The sequence below is a fragment of the Hylobates moloch genome, unplaced genomic scaffold, assembly GCF_009828535.3.
Source record: "Hylobates moloch isolate HMO894 unplaced genomic scaffold, HMol_V3 SCAFFOLD_6, whole genome shotgun sequence".
Taxonomy (NCBI): domain Eukaryota; kingdom Metazoa; phylum Chordata; class Mammalia; order Primates; family Hylobatidae; genus Hylobates; species Hylobates moloch.
In genome coordinates, this window is record NW_026652281.1 from 11,721,419 (window position 1) to 11,742,330 (window position 20,912).

The window sequence follows — 20,912 nt, forward strand, 5'->3', positions numbered from 1 at the left end:
TTACACAGTAACACTTAAAAAAAGAAATAGATTTAATTAAAAAAAAAGTAGAACCACAGGCTCTGGAAATTCAATTAAAGGATTTATGCAAAGGTTTGCTAGGTTTTTATATGCGGTTACTGCTTACATAATGAGCTTTTCATATTAAAAATCAATAGGTAATCTAGACTAGAAGATCATCCCCTTAAATACATTTTTGAAATCAATTTGAAAAATAGTCCATCAACTGCTGTGACTACGCTTGCTGCTTCGATTACACTAAAAGCAATATTTAGATTGTAAGACGTGCTATGGAATATCTATGCTTAGATATTGCTTTCAAGGGCTCTTACGCTTTTGAGTGCCTAAGATGATCACCTAGTAATTCAAGATTGTGTTAAATGTATAAATAATTTATTTAATTACCAGCAAAAGCTGCAGATACAATCCCGTCGTATTTATAATGGTTAAATAAAAGGGGGAGAAAGAGGAAAGAGGGAACTGAAGGAGGAAGGAAGGAAAGGAGAAGGGGGAGAGGGGAGAGAAGACGGAGGGGAAAGGTGGGAAATAAGGAAAGGAGGGAAGGAAAAAAGAAGGAAAAAGAAAAACGAACAAAACAACCTTTTCTAAATTAGTCCTTACTATCTCAAATGCCTATTGTGTTGGCTACTTAGCCCTTAGAGGTATGCATTTCACTTTAAAACTCATTTAGGCCTTCAACTGAAGAAGCAATTAGCTAGCTTATAATTTAAGCAGACTTTTCATCCTCCGTGATCATGGGGGACAGGTCTTGAAATGAAAACGAAAGTCAATGCTCCAGTTCTTTTTTTTAATATATATTTTTTATTATACTTTAAGTTCTAGGGTACATGTGCACAATGTGCAGGTTTGTTACATATATATACATGTGCCATGCTGGTGTGCTGCACCCATTAACTTGTCATTTACATCAGGTATATCTCCTAATGCTATCCTTCTCCCCTCCCCCAACAGGCCCTGGTCTGTGATGTTCCCCTTCCTGTGTCCAGGTGTTCTCATTGTTCAACTCCCACCTATGAGTGAGAACATGTGGTGTTTGGTTTTTTGTCCTTGCGATACTTTGCTGAGAATGATGGTTTCCAGTTTCACCCATGCAAGTGGGCGAAGGGTATGAAAAGACACTTCTCAAAAGGCATTTATGCATCCAACAGACACATGAAAAAATGCTCATCATCACTGGCCATCAGAGAAATGCAAATCAAAACCACAATGAGATACCATCTCACACCAGTTAGATGCTCCAGTTCTACCCAGTAGCTTCACCACCTGTCTCACAGCCAAGATTTGCCTGGATTTGGTAACAATTAGAACACCAGATAGGATTCCAGGGCCAATTCCTGTCAAACTGGGGTGTGATCATTTTTACAAAGGAAGCATGAGAAAGGAGTTGGGGCAGGGAGGTAGAAGAAAGAAAAACCTAGGTAGGTCCAAATCCAAACTCTTCTCATTACCATAATAAATTAATAAGAGACACATTGTTTAATATCTCTTTGTCCAGGTTCTTATTTTTAAAAGGTAGAGTTTTAAAATGTAATCACAGCATTTTGAGAGGTTCAGGCAGGCAGATCATTTGAATTCAGGAGTTCGAGACCAGCCTGGCCAACATGGTGAAACTGCATCTCTACTAAAAAATACATAAAATTAGCCGGTGTGGTGGCACATGCCTGTAATGCCAGCTACTGGGGAGGCTGAGACATCAGAATCACTTGAACCCAGGAGTTGTAGGTTGCAGTGAACCAAGATAACGTCACTGCACTCCAGCCTGGGTAACAGAGAGAGACGCTGTCTTAAATGAAATGAAATAGAAAAATACAATAAAAAAGTAGGGTGAGCACTCTGTCCATCAAGATGAAAGTCATGGCTCCAGTTATCTTCAACCCAAGTCAGCCTTGTTAAAACAGACCTAAACTTTATAAAGGACCACCTTACAACAAACCAACTCTTTATTCTCTTTTGCAAAACTCTGAGAAAAACTAAGCAAAATATTTACAAATCCCAATTTATCCATCTACCAAAAGCTCCTATCTCAGCAACACTAATATTTTAAGAAGGTGCTGACGCACGCAATCTGGGTAAACAAGGAGAGCCCAAAACAGCACAAGGAGGTCTCTGCTCTCAATACACAGGGAGGAGAAGATAAAGACCAAGAAGCAGCAGCAGCTTCCAGCATCAGAGAAATCAATGATGTCCACATTATGATTTCTAAAGCAGAACTCTGGACATATCAATTAATGAGCCAGCCTTTCTTTTGCATGTCCCTACAGCTATACTAAGGGAGAGTTTAAGGACCAAGTCAACCACAGATTTATGCACCTGACAAACACATTTAGAATGCCTAGGCTATGTTAGCACTGTTAGTAGCTCTTAGTGGCTACAAAGATGAATCTCATAAACCTGGCATGCCTAAATAAATTTTTTTGTACATGTTTACTCATTTTTAAAAATGTGTTTGTAAGAAAAAACAAGCAAGGAACTGAAAAATAAGGTGCAGTATCTTGAAAACATGATGGATGCAAAGCGAAAGGATCACTCACAAAAAACCACATATTGTGTGAGCCCATTAATGAGAAACGTCCAGAATATACAAACACATGGAGATGAAGAGCAGACTAGTGGTTCGCAGGGGCTGGGGAAGAGTTGAAGTGGAGAAAGGGAGGTGAAAAATACGGGGTGCAGGCTCTCTCCTTCAGGTAACAAAACTGACTGTGGTGATGGCTGCACCACCCTGTGAATAGACAGAGCCACTGAATTGTACACTTTAAATGCATGAATTGTATAGCATGTAAATTATCTCTCAATAAATCTGTTACAACAAGTAAAGTGCATTTTACAGACTGTCGTCTGAATAACAGCAGCTTTAAAGAAAAGCCAACAAGAAAATCTAAAAGGGAAGGAACCAGGATGAGGGTGTGGAAATCCTTATTTTCTACCCAAGCCAACCTGACAAATGAGACATTTAAGCTTTCTCCATCACTACAAAATATCTTCTGTGATGATCGGTTTAGAGAGTGCATCGGGGTAAGATGTGCAAACATAATGTATTGGCTTCCTATCCAAAGGTGCTAAAATCAAAATAAGCAGGGGATTCCTAAGGCATGAAATGAGAACTTTAGCATAAAATGTCCCAGGTTAGTATGATCAAAATGTCAAACATAAAACTGTTTTCTAACAATGTGAGAGGTGTTAGTAATGGAAGTTTGAACAATGTTAACACTTAAAATTTCAACAGAACCATTTCAATCCATAAATGTGTAAAAGTCATTTTACAGGGTGCTTAACAGGCAAGACCAAGGGCTGTTATAAAAGAAGACGCCCTCAATGTCACTTCATTTTCCTTTATTCTTATTATCACATTTAAATCTCCGTAAAAGCGGTCCTGATAGGTAACTTTATTACATATTTCAAGACTATTCATTTCGAACAGAACTTCCTCCAAGGAATTAACAGGTAAAAGGAGACCACTTTCTCCTCATCATCCCTAAATTAATACGGTAACAACGGAGAAGAAAAATGGCAGCGTGCGTGCTGCGAGGACTTGGCATGCTACACCACGCAACGGCTGGATCATCTTAGAGGTGACTCTTGTTGGCGTTCAGAGGACCACCAGTGTGTTGCCATATCTTCAGCTAACACCTGATGGCTTACCTTGCAAAGATCTGGGAGTAAAGAGTAGGGTACATAGGGAAAGTCAAGCTTGGGACTTGCTTAAGAGAATTCCAAAAAAAATGCTCCATATCAGCAATGGCGGCAACATTCTCATCTTTCCACATTTCTTTGGGTAACAATCTCCCCTGTATCACCTCTGCTCACAGATAAGTATATCTGCTCACCCGGGTGTTGGCAAAATTTGTCTGAGAGGGCCAGTCAGTCAATATTGTCAGCTCTTTGTGCTATGCTCTAATCTGTTGCAATCATTTAACTCTTCCCTTGCCATACTGTATCAACAATACATAAAAAGGTCGGGAATGGTGGCTCACACCTGTAATCCTAGCAATTTCGGAGGCTGAGGCGGGTCTATCACGTGAGGTCAGGAGTTCAAGACAAGCCTGGTCAATATGGTGAAATCCTGTCTCCACTAAAACTACAAAAATTATCCAGGTGTGGTGCCACGTGCCTATACTCCAAGCCACTTGGGAGGCTGAGGCACGACAATCACTTGGATGTGGGAGATGCAGGTTGCAGTGAGCAGAAATCGCACCATTGCACCACTGCCTGGGTGACAAAGTGAGACTCAGTCTCAAAGCAAACAAGCAATACATAAAAGATAAGCAACACTGTGTTCCAATAAAACTTTACTTAAGGACACTCAAGTTTAAACTTCATGTAGTTTTCACACACCTTGAAATATTTTTCCATTTCATATTTTTTCAACAATTTAAAAATGTTCTCTTGCAGGCGGCACAAATACAGGCTGCAGGTCAGATTTGGCCCAAGGGCCCTAGTTTGCCTTTTCCTGTGCTAAACCACAGACTGGGCAAGAAAGGAGTAGCGCAATAATCCCATCTTGATCTAAGATATATTGTGCTGATGCTCTGACAACGAAAGGACGTAATTTTTTTTTTTTTTTCTTTGAGACGGAGTTTCACTCTTGTCGCCCTGGCTGGAGAACAGTGGCACGATCTCGCCTCACTGCAACCTCTGCCTCCCGGGTTCAAGCGATTCTCCTGCTTCAGCCTCCCAAGTAGCTGGGACTACAGGTGTGTACCACCATGCATGGCGAATTTTTGTATTTTCAGTAGAGAAATGGTTTCACCATGTTAGTCAGGCTGGTCTCAAACTCCTGACCTCAGGTGATCCACCCGCCTTGGCCTTCCAAAGTGCTGGGATTACAGGCATGAGCCACTGAGCCCGGCCCATCATTTTTTTCAACGTAGCAAAACTTGAGGGCACATATTCCAAGTCAGCTATACTTTAGAGAACAGCAAGATAAGGGCCAGGCGCAGTGGCTCACACTTGTAATCCCAGCACTTTGGAAGGCCGAGGCGGGCGGATCACGAGCTCAGGAGATCGAGACCATGGTGAAACCCCGTCTCTACTAAAAAGACAAAAAGTCAGCCAGGCGTGGTGGCGGGCACCTGTAGTCCCAGCTACTCGGAGAGGCTGAGGCAGGAGAATGGCGTGAACCTGGGAGGCGGAGCTTGCAGTGAGCCAAGATCGCGCCACTGCACTCCAGCCTGGGCAACAGAGCGAGACTCCGTCTCAAAAAAAAAAAAAAAAAGAGTGTGGCTTTGTAAGGTATAGTCAGCTATATTTTCCTTGTTCTGCTCTTAGATGGAAAACAAATTGCATGAGGGAAATGTCTTCACAGTACCAGTTCTTAAATATTTTACAGGCAGATATATTGGTGGGTGGTTTGGAGGCTCAATTATGCTTCTCAGGAGAGGGAATAAATAGCCCTGATGGTTTACCATAACAAAGCTGTGGTGACTTCTTGCAACTTAAAACCTGAGGTGTCACCATCTGCCTCTGAAATCTGACTCAATGGCATTGGAGTATTTGAAAACAAGTAAGGCCAGCAAGGCTGCACAGGTGTTACAACAAAATCAACCTATCCATCCATCTATCTATTGAGAGACTCAAAAAAGATAGCTAAGTCAAGTCATTCAGAACTATTGGTGTAAGACATCGTCATACCAAAAGTTTCGCTCTTGAATATACTTTTGGGGTAGAGGGGGTCACAGGTTAAAAAGGGAAACCTTTTAAAATGTTAGCTTCCCCCAAAGAAAGACCCACAGAAGATGGGTTATAATATAATATGGAATTACAATGCACAGTGTTGCTGAAATCAGAACACAGGTTGTTGCTGCATCCCACTCCAACTCATCTGATCCAACAACAATTCTCTGGAGTAAGTACTATCATCCCTCCTTTGCAGATAGGAAAACTGAGGCTCAAATAGGTGCAGTAACCTAGGCTAGGTCCATGAACTAGTTAGTATAAATTAGACATGAGATTTGTACTAGGTCTGTATCCCAAGTCATGTGCTTTTTCCATTTACCCTAGCAATCCCTGTAACTATCAAGCTACAACAAGGGAAGGCCTGAAATCTCTTCTAATAGGGACAACAATGGACCATGAGATGACCCTTCCAAGCACAGCATTCCTTGGGATGGGTGGAAGCAAAAGGATGAATCTGCAAACTCAGTGTGAACTCTGATAGGTGGTGTTCCTCTGTGCAATTCTCTTTTTCTGCCGTTGCAACAATAGGTGGGGTTAAGGTGACAAGGCAGCTGGTATGAGGAGCCAGCAGGCTGCACAGGTGGGGCCTCACAGTCTGGAGTTCAGCGTTCTGCTCACCATGAAGTTTAAAAAAAAAGAAAAAAAAAAGACAGCCTAGAACAGCATTCTAAGCTAACAAAGCAGATCAGGTCTCCAGAAAAGAGAAGCTGAGCAGAGAACTGGTAGAAAGCCACAAAATAGTAGAAGTAATGAAGATCCAGTGTAAAAGTAATTCTTGGACTCCCAGAGGCCATGAACATTCCCAGAGGGCAATGAGGACACTCAAAAGCGTCAGTTTCGATTGGTGGCTTGGGAAAGAGCAGAAAGCATTTTGAGTTTTGTTAAGCAGTAAAGAAAATATACCAACAGAACCCCCCCATCGCCAAGATTGTCCATTGGTAAACAGATGTCAGAAACACACACAAAGACAATGAAGTGAGAAAGGTGGAAAAGAAGCCAGGGTGATCAGTATCACTGGGTTTGGAGTCATTTTATATCCAGGAAGACAGGGCACCTAAAATCTTCCAATATGCTTCATAGCATTGTATGAAGTATGTTCTTCCAAATTCTAAGTAAGGAAGAAAAAAAAGTTTCAGTGCTATAAAGTCTACTCCAAGCTTTTATCAGCACTAATTTCAGTCCCCTTTTTCCTTATACTTCTGAACAGAGGGAAAACAGACATTAATTAAGCAAAGCTTTATCTCTTTCTACTCTAATGAAAGCCAAGTTACAGTTACATTTTCCCCAAGATTTTTCTCCACTTAATGAAGACATTATCCCCGAGTTTTCAAAGTCGTTTTACAAAAGAGCATTCAAGAGACATTAAAGTCAGTTTAAACTAAAAAGTCTTTTTGAAGTCAATAAACAATAAAAGAACAATGAAAAGAGGTCCTTTGATCCTGCCTTAGTCTACAGTCTTTAATTTCTGTTTTAATCTACTAGATAAGTCTTGTATTCAAATATTCCTCACCTCTAGAATATAGTAAGCTTGAATTGATCATTTTATAATTCTCTCCTTAAAATATGTGTATATATGTGTATGTGCATATACATGTATATATAGACTATGTGTGTATATGGGTATATACATCATACATACACATACACGCGTATCTAATTAACATGGATGATGATCGGTAGAAAGTCCTCAGCTAGAAAGGGGAAAAATTTTAAATTTACTTCCAACCTCTTTGAAAACTTTTTTTTAAAAAGAAAGAAAATGGAATCTCTGGCTTTGAAATTCATGACAAGATCAAAGACTACAATGCACATAGATTTTTTAAGGTATACATTATTAATAACACAGGCAAACACATAACTAATCAATAGCATGGTCAAGAGATAAGGTACGTTTAGTGTCCCCACCGCTCTGTGAATACCCCCATGCAGGGTAGGGATCGGTGGCCCTCTCCAAGATCTGTTTACTTTACCTGGGCATTACATACAACCCAGTTATTTCCTGCCCATGCTACGACGGTGAAACTGTGTGATACAGATGGAAGAAAAAAAAATTTGTTTCTTTTTTTTTTTGAGATGGAGTCTCGCTCTGTTGCCCAGGCTGGAGTGCAGAGGTGAGATATTGGCTCACTGCAACCTCTGCCTCTCAGGTTCAAGTGATTCTCCTGTCTCATACTCCTGAGTAGCTGGGATTACAGGCTCCCACTGCCAAGCCCGGCTAATTTTTGTATTTACAGTAAAGATGGAGTTTATATTAGAGACAGGGTTTCACCATGTTGGTCAGGCTGGCCTCGAACTCCTGACCTCAAGTGATCCACCCATCTCGGCCACCCAAAGTGCTGGGATTACAGGCGTGAGCCACTGCACGCAGCTGGAATATTAAAAAACAACAGCAGCAGCTTAATATGCCACATGGGTCAAAATATATCTCCTTATGTGTTAGCCTCTTTTTGCTGAGATGAAATTCACCTAAATCATTTCAAAGTGCACAATTTAGTGTCATTTAGTACATTCACAGTGTCATACAGCTATCACCTCTATCTAGTTCCAAAACAGTTGCGCCACCCCAAAGGAAACTTGTACCCAATGGCCGGGTGCGGTGGCTCATGCCTGTAACCCCAGCACTTTGAGAGGCCAAGGCGGATGGATTACAAGTTCAGGAGATTGAGAGCAACCTGGCTAGCACGGTGAAACCCCGTCTCTACTAAAAATACAAAAAATTAGCCGAGCATGGTGGCGGGCGCCTGTAGTCCCATCTCCTCTGAAGGCTGACGCAGGAGAATCGTGTGAACCTAGGAGGCGGAGCTTGTGATGAGCGGAGATCGTGCCACTGCACTCCAGCCTGGGCAACAGAGCAAGACTCCCTCTCAACAAAACAAAACAAAAAAAAAAAACAAACAAAAAAAAGAAACTTGTACCCATTAACAGTCATTCCCTACTCCCCTTAACCCCTGCCGCCCCAGAAACCACCAATTCATATTCTGTCTTTATGAATTTGCCTACTCTGCATATTTTATGTAAATGGAATATCATATGTGACCTCTTGTGCTTAATGTACTAGCCTCTTTTAATTTAAAAATAAGTCAAGCCCAACAGAATGCAATTCAGACTGTAAAGATCAGTTATTTAGAAAAAATCATGAAACACAGAATACATTTTAAAAAATAAGTTGATTACACTACCGGTGCCCTCTAATGATAGGTATTATTTACCTGGGCAATTAAAAGGAAATATGCTAAATTTATATACCAAGGAACATTTACAAGGAAGTAAATTACTAAAATAGGTTTTATAGCTGGAAAATATGAACACATTCCTAAAAAGCATGTTAAATTCAGAGATTATGGATCCATGTGAGTTAATAGTGAAAAGATATCATTCAGGGACATTGCCCAACATTTTAACTTGTGGTCATGTGATAAAACAAACAGTTCTTTAACAAACCCTCCCCCAGGCTGGGTGTTGTGGCTCACACGTGTAATCCCAACACTTTGGGAGGCTGAGGAAGGTGGACTGCTTGAGCTCAGGAGTTGGAGAATGGCCTGGGCAACACAGCAAGACTCTGTCTCTTAAAAAAAGAAAATAGCGGCCGGGCGCGGTGGCTCACGCTTGTAATCCCAGCACTTTGGGAGGCCGAGGCAGGCAGATCACGGTGAAACCCCGTCTCTACTAAAAATACAAAAAATTAGCCGGGCCTGGTGGCGGGCACCTGTAGTCCCAGCTACTCGGAGAGGCTGAGGCAGGAGAATGGCGTGAACCTGGGAGGCAGAGCTTGCAGTGAGCCGAGACTGCGCCACTGCACTCCAGCCTGGGCAACAGAGCGAGACTCTGTCCCAAAAAAGGCAAAAACACATCCTCTCAGGCCACATTAAAGGTAAAAAGTGTAAATTTTAAGCCTAAACATTTGTTTCAACGTTTGAACTGTAGTTCCCATAATTCCCATGTGTCATGATGGGGACTCAGTGGGAAGTAACTGAGTCATGGCCACAGGATCTGCCTGTGCTGTTCCCTTGATAGTGAATAAATCTCATGAGATCTGATGATTTTATAAAGGGCAGTTCCCTGCACACACTTTCTTGTCTGCTGCCATGTAAGATGTGCCTTTTCTCCTCCTTTGCCTTCTGCCATGAGTTTGAGGCCTCCCCAGCAAGGTAGAATGATTGAGTTCAGTAAATCTCTTTCTCTTTATAAATTACCCAGTCTCGGGTATTTCTTCACAGCAGTATGAGAATGGAGTAATATGTTTTATTTCTTCTTTCTCTGAGTTTCCTTATTGAGGGTCTAACATTTCCCCAAGTCAGAACAGAGAGTTGCAGTGGCCATTTCTCCAAAAAGGAGACTGAATGGGGCCCTTTATGAGTATGAACAACGAAGCCTCCCAGGAAGAATTGCTGCATGGGTGGGGGCAACATAAGAAATGAGGCAGCAGCTCTGGATTTACAGAGGGAGAAATGTAGACAGATCTGCCTTCAAGTCCTGACTTGCTTCTGACAAAGCCTCTAACCTGCACCTTTACCTTCTAGAAAACAAGGATCCCTTGAAGGATCGCCATGAAGATTCAAGGAAATATGGCACATGGTAAGCACCCAAGAAATCCTAGTACTTTGTGATACTATTTGTTTTCAGTCACTTGGTCAAGATGCTTTCTGTGGACTGCGAGAAACTGAGCATTAACTTTTGGCCAGGATCTCCATTATCTCCCTGCCTCTCTACCTCTGTGCCTCCTTCCCTCTCTTCCTCCTTCTCTCTCTTCTTTCTTTCCTCCCTTCCCCTCTCTCCTCTTTCCTTCTCCCTTTTTCTTTTTGCCTCCCTCCATCTCCCTGTCATCCTCCATCTCCCTCCGTCTCTCCTTCTCTTCCTTCCATCCTTCCCTTCCATTCTGCTTAGTACTAGACAACTCAGAGAGTCCCTTGTCCACAATATTAAGCAATAAGCATTATGTCTCAGTGTTCCTCATGCCACAGCTCTCTGAGATGAATCGGTCAGAGCCCTTCCCAGGTCCTGACCAGTTGTCACTGGTGTGGGTGTGCTCTGATCAGCTTCATCTCCTCTACAGCAGCCCACTGCCTTGCCTGGCCTAGGTTCTGATCTCCAGATCAACAACCTAAAATTTCTGTTCCCTTGGAGAAAGACTCCCTTAATGGAATAGCAGCTCCACCAGCAGTACAAATTGAACACCCTCGTCCTGAGATCCAAAGGTCCATACTAGAAAATTAGGAAGTTGAGCTCACCCTCTTAAATTACCAGGTGATCATGTGCAAACACAACTCCCTCATAAAACACTTCTTTAAACTCTTTACTTGATCATAAACCCTAACCTAACACACATCAGCCCTGGGGTGAAGTAAGCATTAGAATTACCCAAGTTTTATGGAGCAGAGTGAGAGCCAGATGACAGAGTTTCAGCCAACAGATTCTAACAGTGACAGAATCAAAAAATATTTATTGAGAACCTACTATGCGCCAGATTCATAAGATGCTTCAGTGTATATGATCTCATTATCTCATCTCATTTTCCTCTACTACATATCCTGATAAGCCATATCCTACTCAAAACATAGAAATGACCAGTTACATGTTTATAAATAACGACAGCTACTCAGCACACCTGGACAATGCTGGATAGCTGCTGCTTCTGTGAATTTAAAAAAAAATTTTGCTGCAAGGCATGGAAATATCTCCAGTCTATATAAATTAGCAGTTGGACACCCCAGGTTTCAAGGGTTATGCTTTTTAACCAGCCTGGCAATTCATTAAGCATCGGGTAAGAACTTCTTCGATTGCTTTTTACCACGGATGGACATTGCCTACCTATATCTGCAAGGGCACCTCCAACATGCGCACTGCACCTAAAATAGCCCTGCATTGAGAAAAATGCCAAGCTCAAGTGTATAATTCCTCAGTGCTGCCTATTTATTTTCTTTCGTGTTTTCACTCTGGCACGCCAACCCCAAATCTGCTACAGTAACAAAGAATTGCAGTGGGATATGGATCTGACATGAAGCAAAGACCTCCCCCCGCCTCAGCAAAGGCAAATAAAACAAAAGTTCAACGAGCCTCAAAGCCAGTGTGCATAAATGTCACTGCGCCTGCGAAGAGGAGAGATCAGAGGACATTTACGAAAACACAGTCCTCCCACGGTGGTGGGAAAAGGTTACTGTAGTATGTTCTAAGGGGTGAACAGGGTGCCCAAGGAAAACAGTAAGGACAGTGCAAGACCTAGGAAAGCAACAAAAATTTGGATGTTGTCTGTGTGGCTGCCCCAGTGCCTGCTGCCTCGTTTCTCAGAGCTAATCAAGGGAAACGTAACTAGTCCAGGCGGCAGGACGAGTTTACAACAACTGACAGTAACTATAACATACGCCAGTTTGTATTAAGATGTTATTGCACCTTTCCAGTTCTAATCACCAATTATGACTCTATTACTCCTACTTGGCAGTTCATCTGCTCCTGCCTCCGCTAAGGGCGACTTGGAGACGGACCTCTGATCTCCCGGTTCCACTTCAGTGAGCGCTCAGCACGGCGGCTGTCATTTGCAGACACTGAAGAGGTAAGGCATTGCTTTTGCTCAGATAACTGTACCTGACCTTACAACAATTTACTAAGGAAATACCTGCTTAATAGCAGTGTGAGCGCAGTTTCCTTTATGCTGGCAACGGCGCTGCAAATTAGCGACAACAGGATAAATCTATGGCCGGCTCACTAGACACTTCATTAAATCACTGTTCTCTTGCCTTGTAGTGCAGTAATAGAATCACAGCCCTCGTTAGCTACTGAATAAAAGATCAATCACAGACTTTGAAAGCTCCTGCTACCAGCTTCCAGAGGAAACAAGGAAAAAAAAAAAAAGTGTGAACAAGAGAGAAAGATATTTAGGATCATCGCTGAGATTCTGAATGGCCTCGCTGCAAGTTGCTTAAATTACCTTTTCCACAACTGACTCCAACTGTAATCCTCAGAGGAACTTGTGAAGCCTGCCTTCAAGAGCAGCACTCTAATATACGACTGCTAGACCCTGGTCAAAAGTTCATAATGTGCATATGTAAAAAGGTACTAAATTGCCTGAGGGCTAAAACCAGAGGAGTTTAATTGTAGCAAAATGCTGAAAATGGTCTGTTGAGGGTCCTTCTATTGGGATACTGCTGGCTCTGGCTGACTGAAGTACGGAACATAAAAGTCTTACAACAATAATTCCTTAAATGCTGGGGAAACTGCCAGCAGTTGGTATTGCATGAATGTTGTGGTTAAAGAAAAACATTTTCCTCCCCTAAAATAAATAGAGTATTAAAAACTGCTCCAGCCCATAATTCTAAAGCATGACAGGAAAAAGGAGGGCTCGATGATCATAAATAAGGTATAATTGATAGGGCATGTCCAATCGACTTGCAGTGTATTTTTACATGGGGCACACTGAAGGTATTCAGGCATGACCTGTGAAGGTTTCTGAGCTGTGCATGGCTGTGATTGTGAAAACAGCTTTGCACTGAAATAACAGCAGCTCCTGGCTGCCTTACCTGTCACTGGGTCAGACATACACACATGGGGATCCTTGCAAAAGGATCTGTTTGACTTGGGTTTATTTCTTTCATAAAACAAGATCAGCAGTCCCACCTATGCACACATTCTGTTTGTTTGGCTGGGCTTCTCATGCCCAGAATTCTTTATCATCTGTAAATATACTCTTTTTTTTTTTTCTTTTTTTTTTCCTCCCTTTCCTTTCTGGCCTTACTGATGAGTTCCTCTTTTGGGTAACGGACAGTGCAAGAGCAGCGGACAGTGACTCAGAATGCTGGGAGGGCCTGTGTCAAATATAGGACACCCAGGACAAGCTAGAACTGGGCAGCTGGGCTCTCTGATTTAAAGTAAGTACACGAGAAAGTTAAGGCCAGCAGTCATGGATAGTGAAATCAGTATGCACAAGTCACTTTAATCAAGTCAGAAAAGTACCAAACATGGAATTCTGCAGTTTTGTTGTGGCATCCAGCTTCCAAAGCAACACAGTAATAGCCATACACTTTAACAACCACCAACACTGTGTCAGATGTCCACTCTTCAAATATGAAACTTGCGCAGCAGCATGGCTTCTATCTGTGGCAAGAACTTGGTAATCAAGATTAGTGACACCCCTGTCCCTACTGATATCTGGAGGGCCTATTTCTTCAAAATTATTCTCCATAGAAAACAGTTTCAAACTCACAGTGAGGTGCAAGTGATATGTCCTCACATAACAGAGCAAACTAAAAACTCAACTGAAATACAGCATTCGTTTAGTATTTATGGTCACGAGGACTGTGTAAAGATCACTCCGTCTTGTGGATCCCATCCTTCCTATGCCACATGGATCGAACGTCATGTTTAAAAAGTGGTCAAGTCTACTCTTTAGTTCTTCAAAAGCAAGGACACAGCACATCATTGGACACGTCTCCTACAGGCCACATCAGTTCTCCCTCTTCCAAGCTCCAAGTCTGAGTCATTCAGGCGAATTTTCTGCAAAACAAACAGGCATCTGTGGAAGAGCTAGTATGGTTTTGGTATCTGTCATATTCAGGGTTGGAGAAATCCGTGCACTGGAAGCATGAGTATTCAGGGAGGAAAGGAGAGAAAAGGATATAGAGTAGACTGAAGACAGGTTATTAAACTGAAAGCAACTTAGGAAAGTATCAGCCAGGCGGGGTACCTGTAATCCCTGCACTTTGCAAGGCCGAGGAGAGGCCAGGGGTTCAAGACCAACCTGGCCAACATGGTGAAACCCCGTCTCTACTAAAAATACAAAAACTAGCTGGGTGTGGTGGTACATGCCTGTAAAACCAGCTACTTGGAAGGCTGAGAATCTACCTGGAAGGCTCAAGAATCTCTTGAATCTGGGAGGCATAGGTTGCAGTAAGACCAGATAGTGCCACTGCACTCCAGCCTGGGCAAAACAGCGAGACTCTATAGGGTGGGGAAGGGAGGGAAGGGGAGGGGAAGGCATAGTGGAGTCCAGGTGCAGTGGCTCATGCCTGTAATCCCAGCACTTTGGGCGGCCGAGGTGGGCGCATTGCTTGAGCCCAGGAGTTCAACACCAGCCTGAACATTATGGTGAAAAGCCCATCTCTATAAATAATACAAAAAATTAGCTGGGCAGGCTAGCGTGTGCCTGTAGTCCTAACTAACCGGGAGACTGAGGTGGGAGGTTCGCCTGAACCAGGGTGGTCAAAACTGCAGTGAGCCATGATTGCACCACTGCACTCCAGCCTGGATGACAGAGTAAGACCCTGTCTCAAAAAGAATTAAAATAAAATAAAATCTAGTCTAACAATTTTTCATTTGCAGCATCAAGTAGGCCTTCAGGCTCAATGTAAATGCAAACATGTCACTGGTATTATTTTTAAATACTTAACTGCATTTAAACCAGAAGATGATTTCCAAGAATATCCATTGGCAAACATCAGCAATCTGTAATAATGGCACACGCAAGTGCAGAAAGTAAATTTTGCCTCAGAAAAAGCCATTGATGCTTGATCGCTTACAATTAAGCCATATACCACAAATATTCATGTGCACAGAGTTTAAGCAAAACATGAAGCGAAGCAAGAATATGCAAAATGGCAGATACCACATGACCTTGATAGTTAGAAAAGGAACAAAACGGATAGAAGAGGAGGAGAAGCTGCTTCTCCTGATGAAAGATGAAATCACAATCCACTTGTAGGCCACTCGGAAATATCCAGATACGTATGCAAGAAAAGGGCATTTATTAAAAATGCTGGGGATACCATGTCCATTAAAACATAGAATAGGCGAATTGCTTGGAGCCTGGTGAAAAGGGCATTACACCACTCTCTTTCGGTGTGCACTTACGACACTCTCTTAACCTTTCTGGGTTCGGCTTCTTAATCCCTAAATTAATAGCCTTGGCCTAGATAATCTCCAAGGTTATAGAAAACTGTGGCCACCTGAGAAGGCTAAAAGAAGCTTCATTTAATCTTCCCACAGAAGGCCCTTGCAGATCAGTCTTTCCAAAGTCATATGCTGGCTTCCATTTAGATACTGTAATCCATTAGTTTACTAATAGAATCCCTCTAGGTTGTAATTAATAGGACCAACTAGCCTGGGACAACTTCAAGTAGTTGTGTAAAGGAAGTAAATTAAATGCTGAGGTGACACAGAGAATGAATATTGTTGGAAATTAAAGATTTTTTTTCCTCCCAGGGCCAAATAAGAATATACTAATCATCCCACAGCCTCCTGTCCCCTTTCCCAACCCCTACATGCTAATTCCACCCCCAAAACACACAGATAAAACATGGCGCCACCTATTACCAGCCACTAGTACTTGCATGTATTTATATATATATATACTTCTGTGTATGTATACACATATAGACATGTATTTTTAAATGTCAGATTGTCTTCCCTAATATTAATGCTAAAAAATTTATATCTTTTTACTTTTATATGCTATAAAATAATTTAAAATGACCACATATGCTGTAAATATAAGAAAATAAATAAATGTTTAAGAAAAACAATGGTATACCAATGACCTGGCATGGTGGCTTGTACCTGTAATCCCAGCACTTTGTGAGACTGAGGTGGGAGGATGGCTTGAGCACAGAAGTTCCAGACCAGCCTGGGCAACATAGAGAGACCTTGTCTCTATAAGAAATCAAAAACATTAGCCGAGCATGGTGGCATTGCCTATACTCCCAGCTACTTGGGAGGCTGAGGCCGGAGGATTGCTTGAGCACGGGAGGTCAAGACTGCAGTGAGCTGTGATCACACCACTGTACTCTAGCCTGGATAATACAACAAGACCCTGTCTCAAAAAAAAAAAAAAAAGCTATATCAGTGAAACAATTAATTGGCAGGGAATAGAAGAGGGTAGAATATATAATAAAACAGGATTTCTCTTCTAGAAACAAGAGGATACGAACTCCAGCATGTTAGTCAGGCAAGTTACTAAGCCCAGGGAAAGCTTTATTTTGTCACCCAGGCTGGAGTGCAGTGGTGCCATCTTGGCTCACTGCGACCTCCGCCTCCCAGGTTCAAGCGATTCTCGTGCCTCAGCCTCCCGATAGCTGTGATTACAGGCACCTGCCACTACGCCCAGCTAATTTTTGTATTTTTACTAGAGATTAGGTTTCACCATGTGGGCCAAGCTGGTCTCGAACTCCTTACCTCAGGTGATCCACGTGCCTCGACCTCCCAAAGTGCTGGGATTACAGGCATGAGCCACCGCACCTGGCTAGTTCATGTTATTTTCATGTAGGTCCTCTGCGGCCCCCACAGATGTTGTAAATGCAGAGTCTTACAAAAACGGCTGTTAAGATTTCCCCAAATAAAGCTTAGCATTTTGGGAAAAAAAAAAGATTGGTGAATGAAAAAAATAATCAAGAGTTTTTCTATTTCCACCTACCAACTGGTGAAATTTGCCTTCGCTTTCTCAGGATGTACGTGGAAGACACGAAGCAATACCTGCTTGGTGCAGGTCTCTATCTAAAGACCTGTACTTAGTCATTACTTTGAAGGAACCAAGAGAACAAGTAGCAAATCTGAACTGAATGAAAAGACTGTTTGCTGCTTTATTTAAAGTAGTGCAATGGAATACTTGCAGGAGAGCTTTTGCTACCTCTGGATAATCCTGTTCCAGAAGAACTGTTATCTGAGATCCGAGGAAGGTTCCCAAAAGGTCTATTGATGAAGACAACAGAAACAAAACAAAAAAGCGTGCAGACACAGACATGATAAGAGAGAATGTTACCATTCAGTCTGAACATTGCCAATTCCCTTAACTGCACAGAAGATTTTTTTTCTTTATGCACACATGCATAAACAAAATTAAATTTTTTTTAAAAGTTTGTTTCTACTGCTACTTGCACAACATTAGGACTACTTTTTCTCTTGCCTCCCAGCCCCCAACACTATTCACAGACACCCGTGACATTTCTAAGTGGTCAACTCTTCCAGCCTCTTTTGGAGTCTATGTTAAAAATGTCTCCCTCTTCCCAATTTATTGTGTTGCTGCTATAAAAACAACCTCTGAAACTCAGACACAACCTGGGGCCAACAGAGGCTGTGGGTGGCAGGGATTTACAGCATGGGCACTTCAGTCCGTGGCAAGGGGCTTGAATCCTGCTCCACCCCCTTTAGTTACATAGCCTTGTGCAGGTCACTGATTCCCTCTAAGCTCCTTTGGTAGTAACAGAAGTAGAATCAGCATGAGAAGTAGATAAGCCACATAGCACAGGTCCTGGCCTATAGCCACTGCCAGCCTATGCCACCTCCCTTAAGTGCACAGCTGATTAAAATAATGTTAACACAAATCCTAGCTAAAATAATGTAAAAATAAAAGTTAGTTTTTTAAATCTCATCATCACTGCTCACTTCCGTCATCATCAACTTTAACATGACATCCTTGGTGGCCTTTTTTTTTTTTTTTTTTTACCTTCACCTCCCCGAGGCATCATTATAAATTCATGTTCATTACTTGAGCCTTTGCTATAACACTGAATTTGTCTTCATTTAAATTTTGAAGTTTTATCATATTTTTTGCATTAATTTTGATTTTTTTTTTTTTTTTTTTTGGGGGGGGGGGTTTGAGGGAGTGCAGTCACTGGATCTCAGCTTACTGCAGCCTCCTACTCCCAGGTTCGAACAATTCTCGTGCCTCAGCATCCCGAGTAGCTGGGACTACAGGCACACACTACCACACCCAGCTATTTTTTGTGTTTTTAGTAGAGACGGCGTTTCACCATTTTGGCCAGGCTGGTCTCGAACTCCTGAACTCTGGTGATAAGTCCACCTTGGCCTCCCAAAGTGCTAGGATTACAGGCGTGAGCCACCACACCCAGCCTCGATTTCTTTAAATATTAGATTACAATATCATTTATCTTCATTACTGAGGTTTTTAGCACCCCCATAACTTTGTCCATAGTCCTTGTCCCAGCCCAGCCACAGCTACAAAGGGAACCTAAAATTGTCTCATTTGTGTCAACACGTTTGCCTGCGACACATCATTCAAGTCTCAGTAAAGACGTCATCTCTGCTCTGCAACTTTATCGGACTCCTCTTGTATCTACCCTCAAGACAGAAAAGCCATGCATCCCAGCGCTGCTCATCTCACCTCCCTTTCACATTCTTCCCATCTCCATCCTTCTAAGGTAGGCACCCATACAGCCAAGAGAACACCTTGCTCATTTTTGCATTTGCTATGCCTTAAGTCAGTACCTGACATGTGCGGCACTCAATGAACATTTATCAGAGAGGAGCAGATCAAACAGTATTGGGGCAGTGACTGTCAAAGGCCAGACTGTCATCTAGTGGGGTGGTGAAACCAATAGTGGGTGGTGAAACCAACAGTTCGTATTGAAACTGGGTCATCATTGGCACACACACAAAAACAAAACAAAACAAAAAACACAGCTGGGCACAGTGGCTCAAGCCTGCAATCCCAGCACTTTGGGAGGCTGAGGAGGATGGATGACCTGAGGTTGAGAGTTCAAGACCAGCCTCATCAACAATCTCTGCTAAAAATACAAAAAAAAATTTCCCAGGCATGGTGGCTCATGCCTGTAATCCCAGCTACTCAGGAGGCTGAGGCAGGAGAATCGCTTGATCCTGGGAGGCGGGGCTTGGGGTCAGCAGAGATCGTGCCATTGCACTCTAGCCTGGGCAACAAAAGTGAAATTCCATCTCAAAAACAAACAAACAAAAAACAACAACAACAAAAACACAAAAACACAACCAAGAAAAAAAAAAAAAACAGCAGGACACTGCTCATAGATAAAAGCATCATTTTGTAAAACTTTTATTTCAGACAAATACACACACATGCATATAATACACACACACACACACACACACACGAATATAAGTAAGTATAAATGTACTGGGTTGTAACAGAAAAAACTTCGGTAGTGGTCCAAAAAAGTTTGAGAGATGCTGTTTTAGAGCAACATAGAACATCTTGATCTGTCCATCAGAATTTGTCCTGCCACAGCCTACAGAAATCAAGGCTTCCAAACTCATCCAAAACACTGAAAGTTTGGGAAACAATTAGATTAGGAGCATGCCCGGAGACCAATCCTCAAGAAATGAGAAACTCTAGAATACTGGAGGAAGCTTGCTGGGGAATTTCTTGGGTATTAGTTAATAAATAAATATTGATTTTTCATCAAATTAATGGCAAATATTTCTCACTGAAATCACCCCCTTAACAAAAATTCAATGACAACAAAAACCAGATGTGGTGAAATCCAGATGTGCCCAATCTAAAAGTCAGACTTGGTGAAAATAATTGATGCAAAAGAAAACTCATAATAGAAAAAGCTGTAAAACTTGGCAAGTACAGAAAACAGATACATGAAATCTTCACTATAAAATAAATATAAAAAATGGTTTTGGTAAAAAGGCTTTCAATAAAAGAAGAGCTTAACTATCTTTGCACTGTTTAAAAACTGGATCAAAGTATTTAATTGACTTAATGGAATTCACCCTGTATTACACTTCCACGAAAAAAATTGATCAGTGTTGATACAGCACTGATTAAAATGTTTTATTCATAAACAGAGTTAAAAAAAATCTTCAGGATAAAAATAGCAGGGCTGAAGTGGCTGGTTTTATCTCTCCCTACCCTAGACGGATTTTCTAACTGCACATGCCTGCCTGCACGATATAACTTGAACAAACCCACGTGTTGAGTAGTTACTGTCCACAAGTGTCCATTTGCGTTGCTATCACTAGCTCCCGTTGTCTTTATAAAAAATCTTAAATGAACTAAGAAATTTTTTTTTTTTTTTTTTTTTTTGAGACATAGTCTCGCTCATGCGCCCAGGCTGAGGTGCTGTGGCGTGATCTCCACTCACTGCCACCTCCACCACTCGGGTTCAAACGATTTTCCTGCCTCAGCCTCCCAAGCAGCTGGGATTACAAACATTGCTACCATGCCCAACTAATTTCTGTATTTTTAGTACAGACAGGGTCTCACCATATTGGCCAGGCTGTTCTCAAACTGCTGACCTTAGGTGATCCTCCCGCCTCGGCCTCCCAAAGCACTAGGATTACAGCAGTGAGCTACCACACACGGCTGAGAAATAAATTTTTCACAAGTACACATTTAAGATATAAATAGCTGCAGCCTGGCCAACATGATGAAACCTGTCTTCACAAAAATACAAAAATTAGCCAGGCATGAAGGCGGGTGCCTGTAATCCCAGCTACTCAGGAAGCTGAGAGAG

The 20,912-nt window shown here is 42.0% G+C and overlaps 1 protein-coding gene across 5 annotated transcripts in view; it reads right to left on the minus strand.

Annotated features, from left to right (window-relative positions):
- WWOX (WW domain containing oxidoreductase) overlaps positions 1–20,912 on the minus strand; it is an 804,193-nt gene that overhangs the window by 417,052 nt on the left and 366,229 nt on the right. Inside the window, exon 9 of one of the 5 annotated variants that reach the window (XM_058440466.1) lies at positions 9,639–14,181. The exons of the other annotated variants lie outside the window; for them this stretch is intronic. Within the exon in view, the coding sequence (XP_058296449.1) occupies positions 14,104–14,181 (78 nt within the window). The 3' untranslated portion in view covers positions 9,639–14,103. Of the gene's footprint in view, positions 1–9,638; positions 14,182–20,912 lie in introns of those variants that run through there. 5 annotated transcript variants of the gene reach the window in all.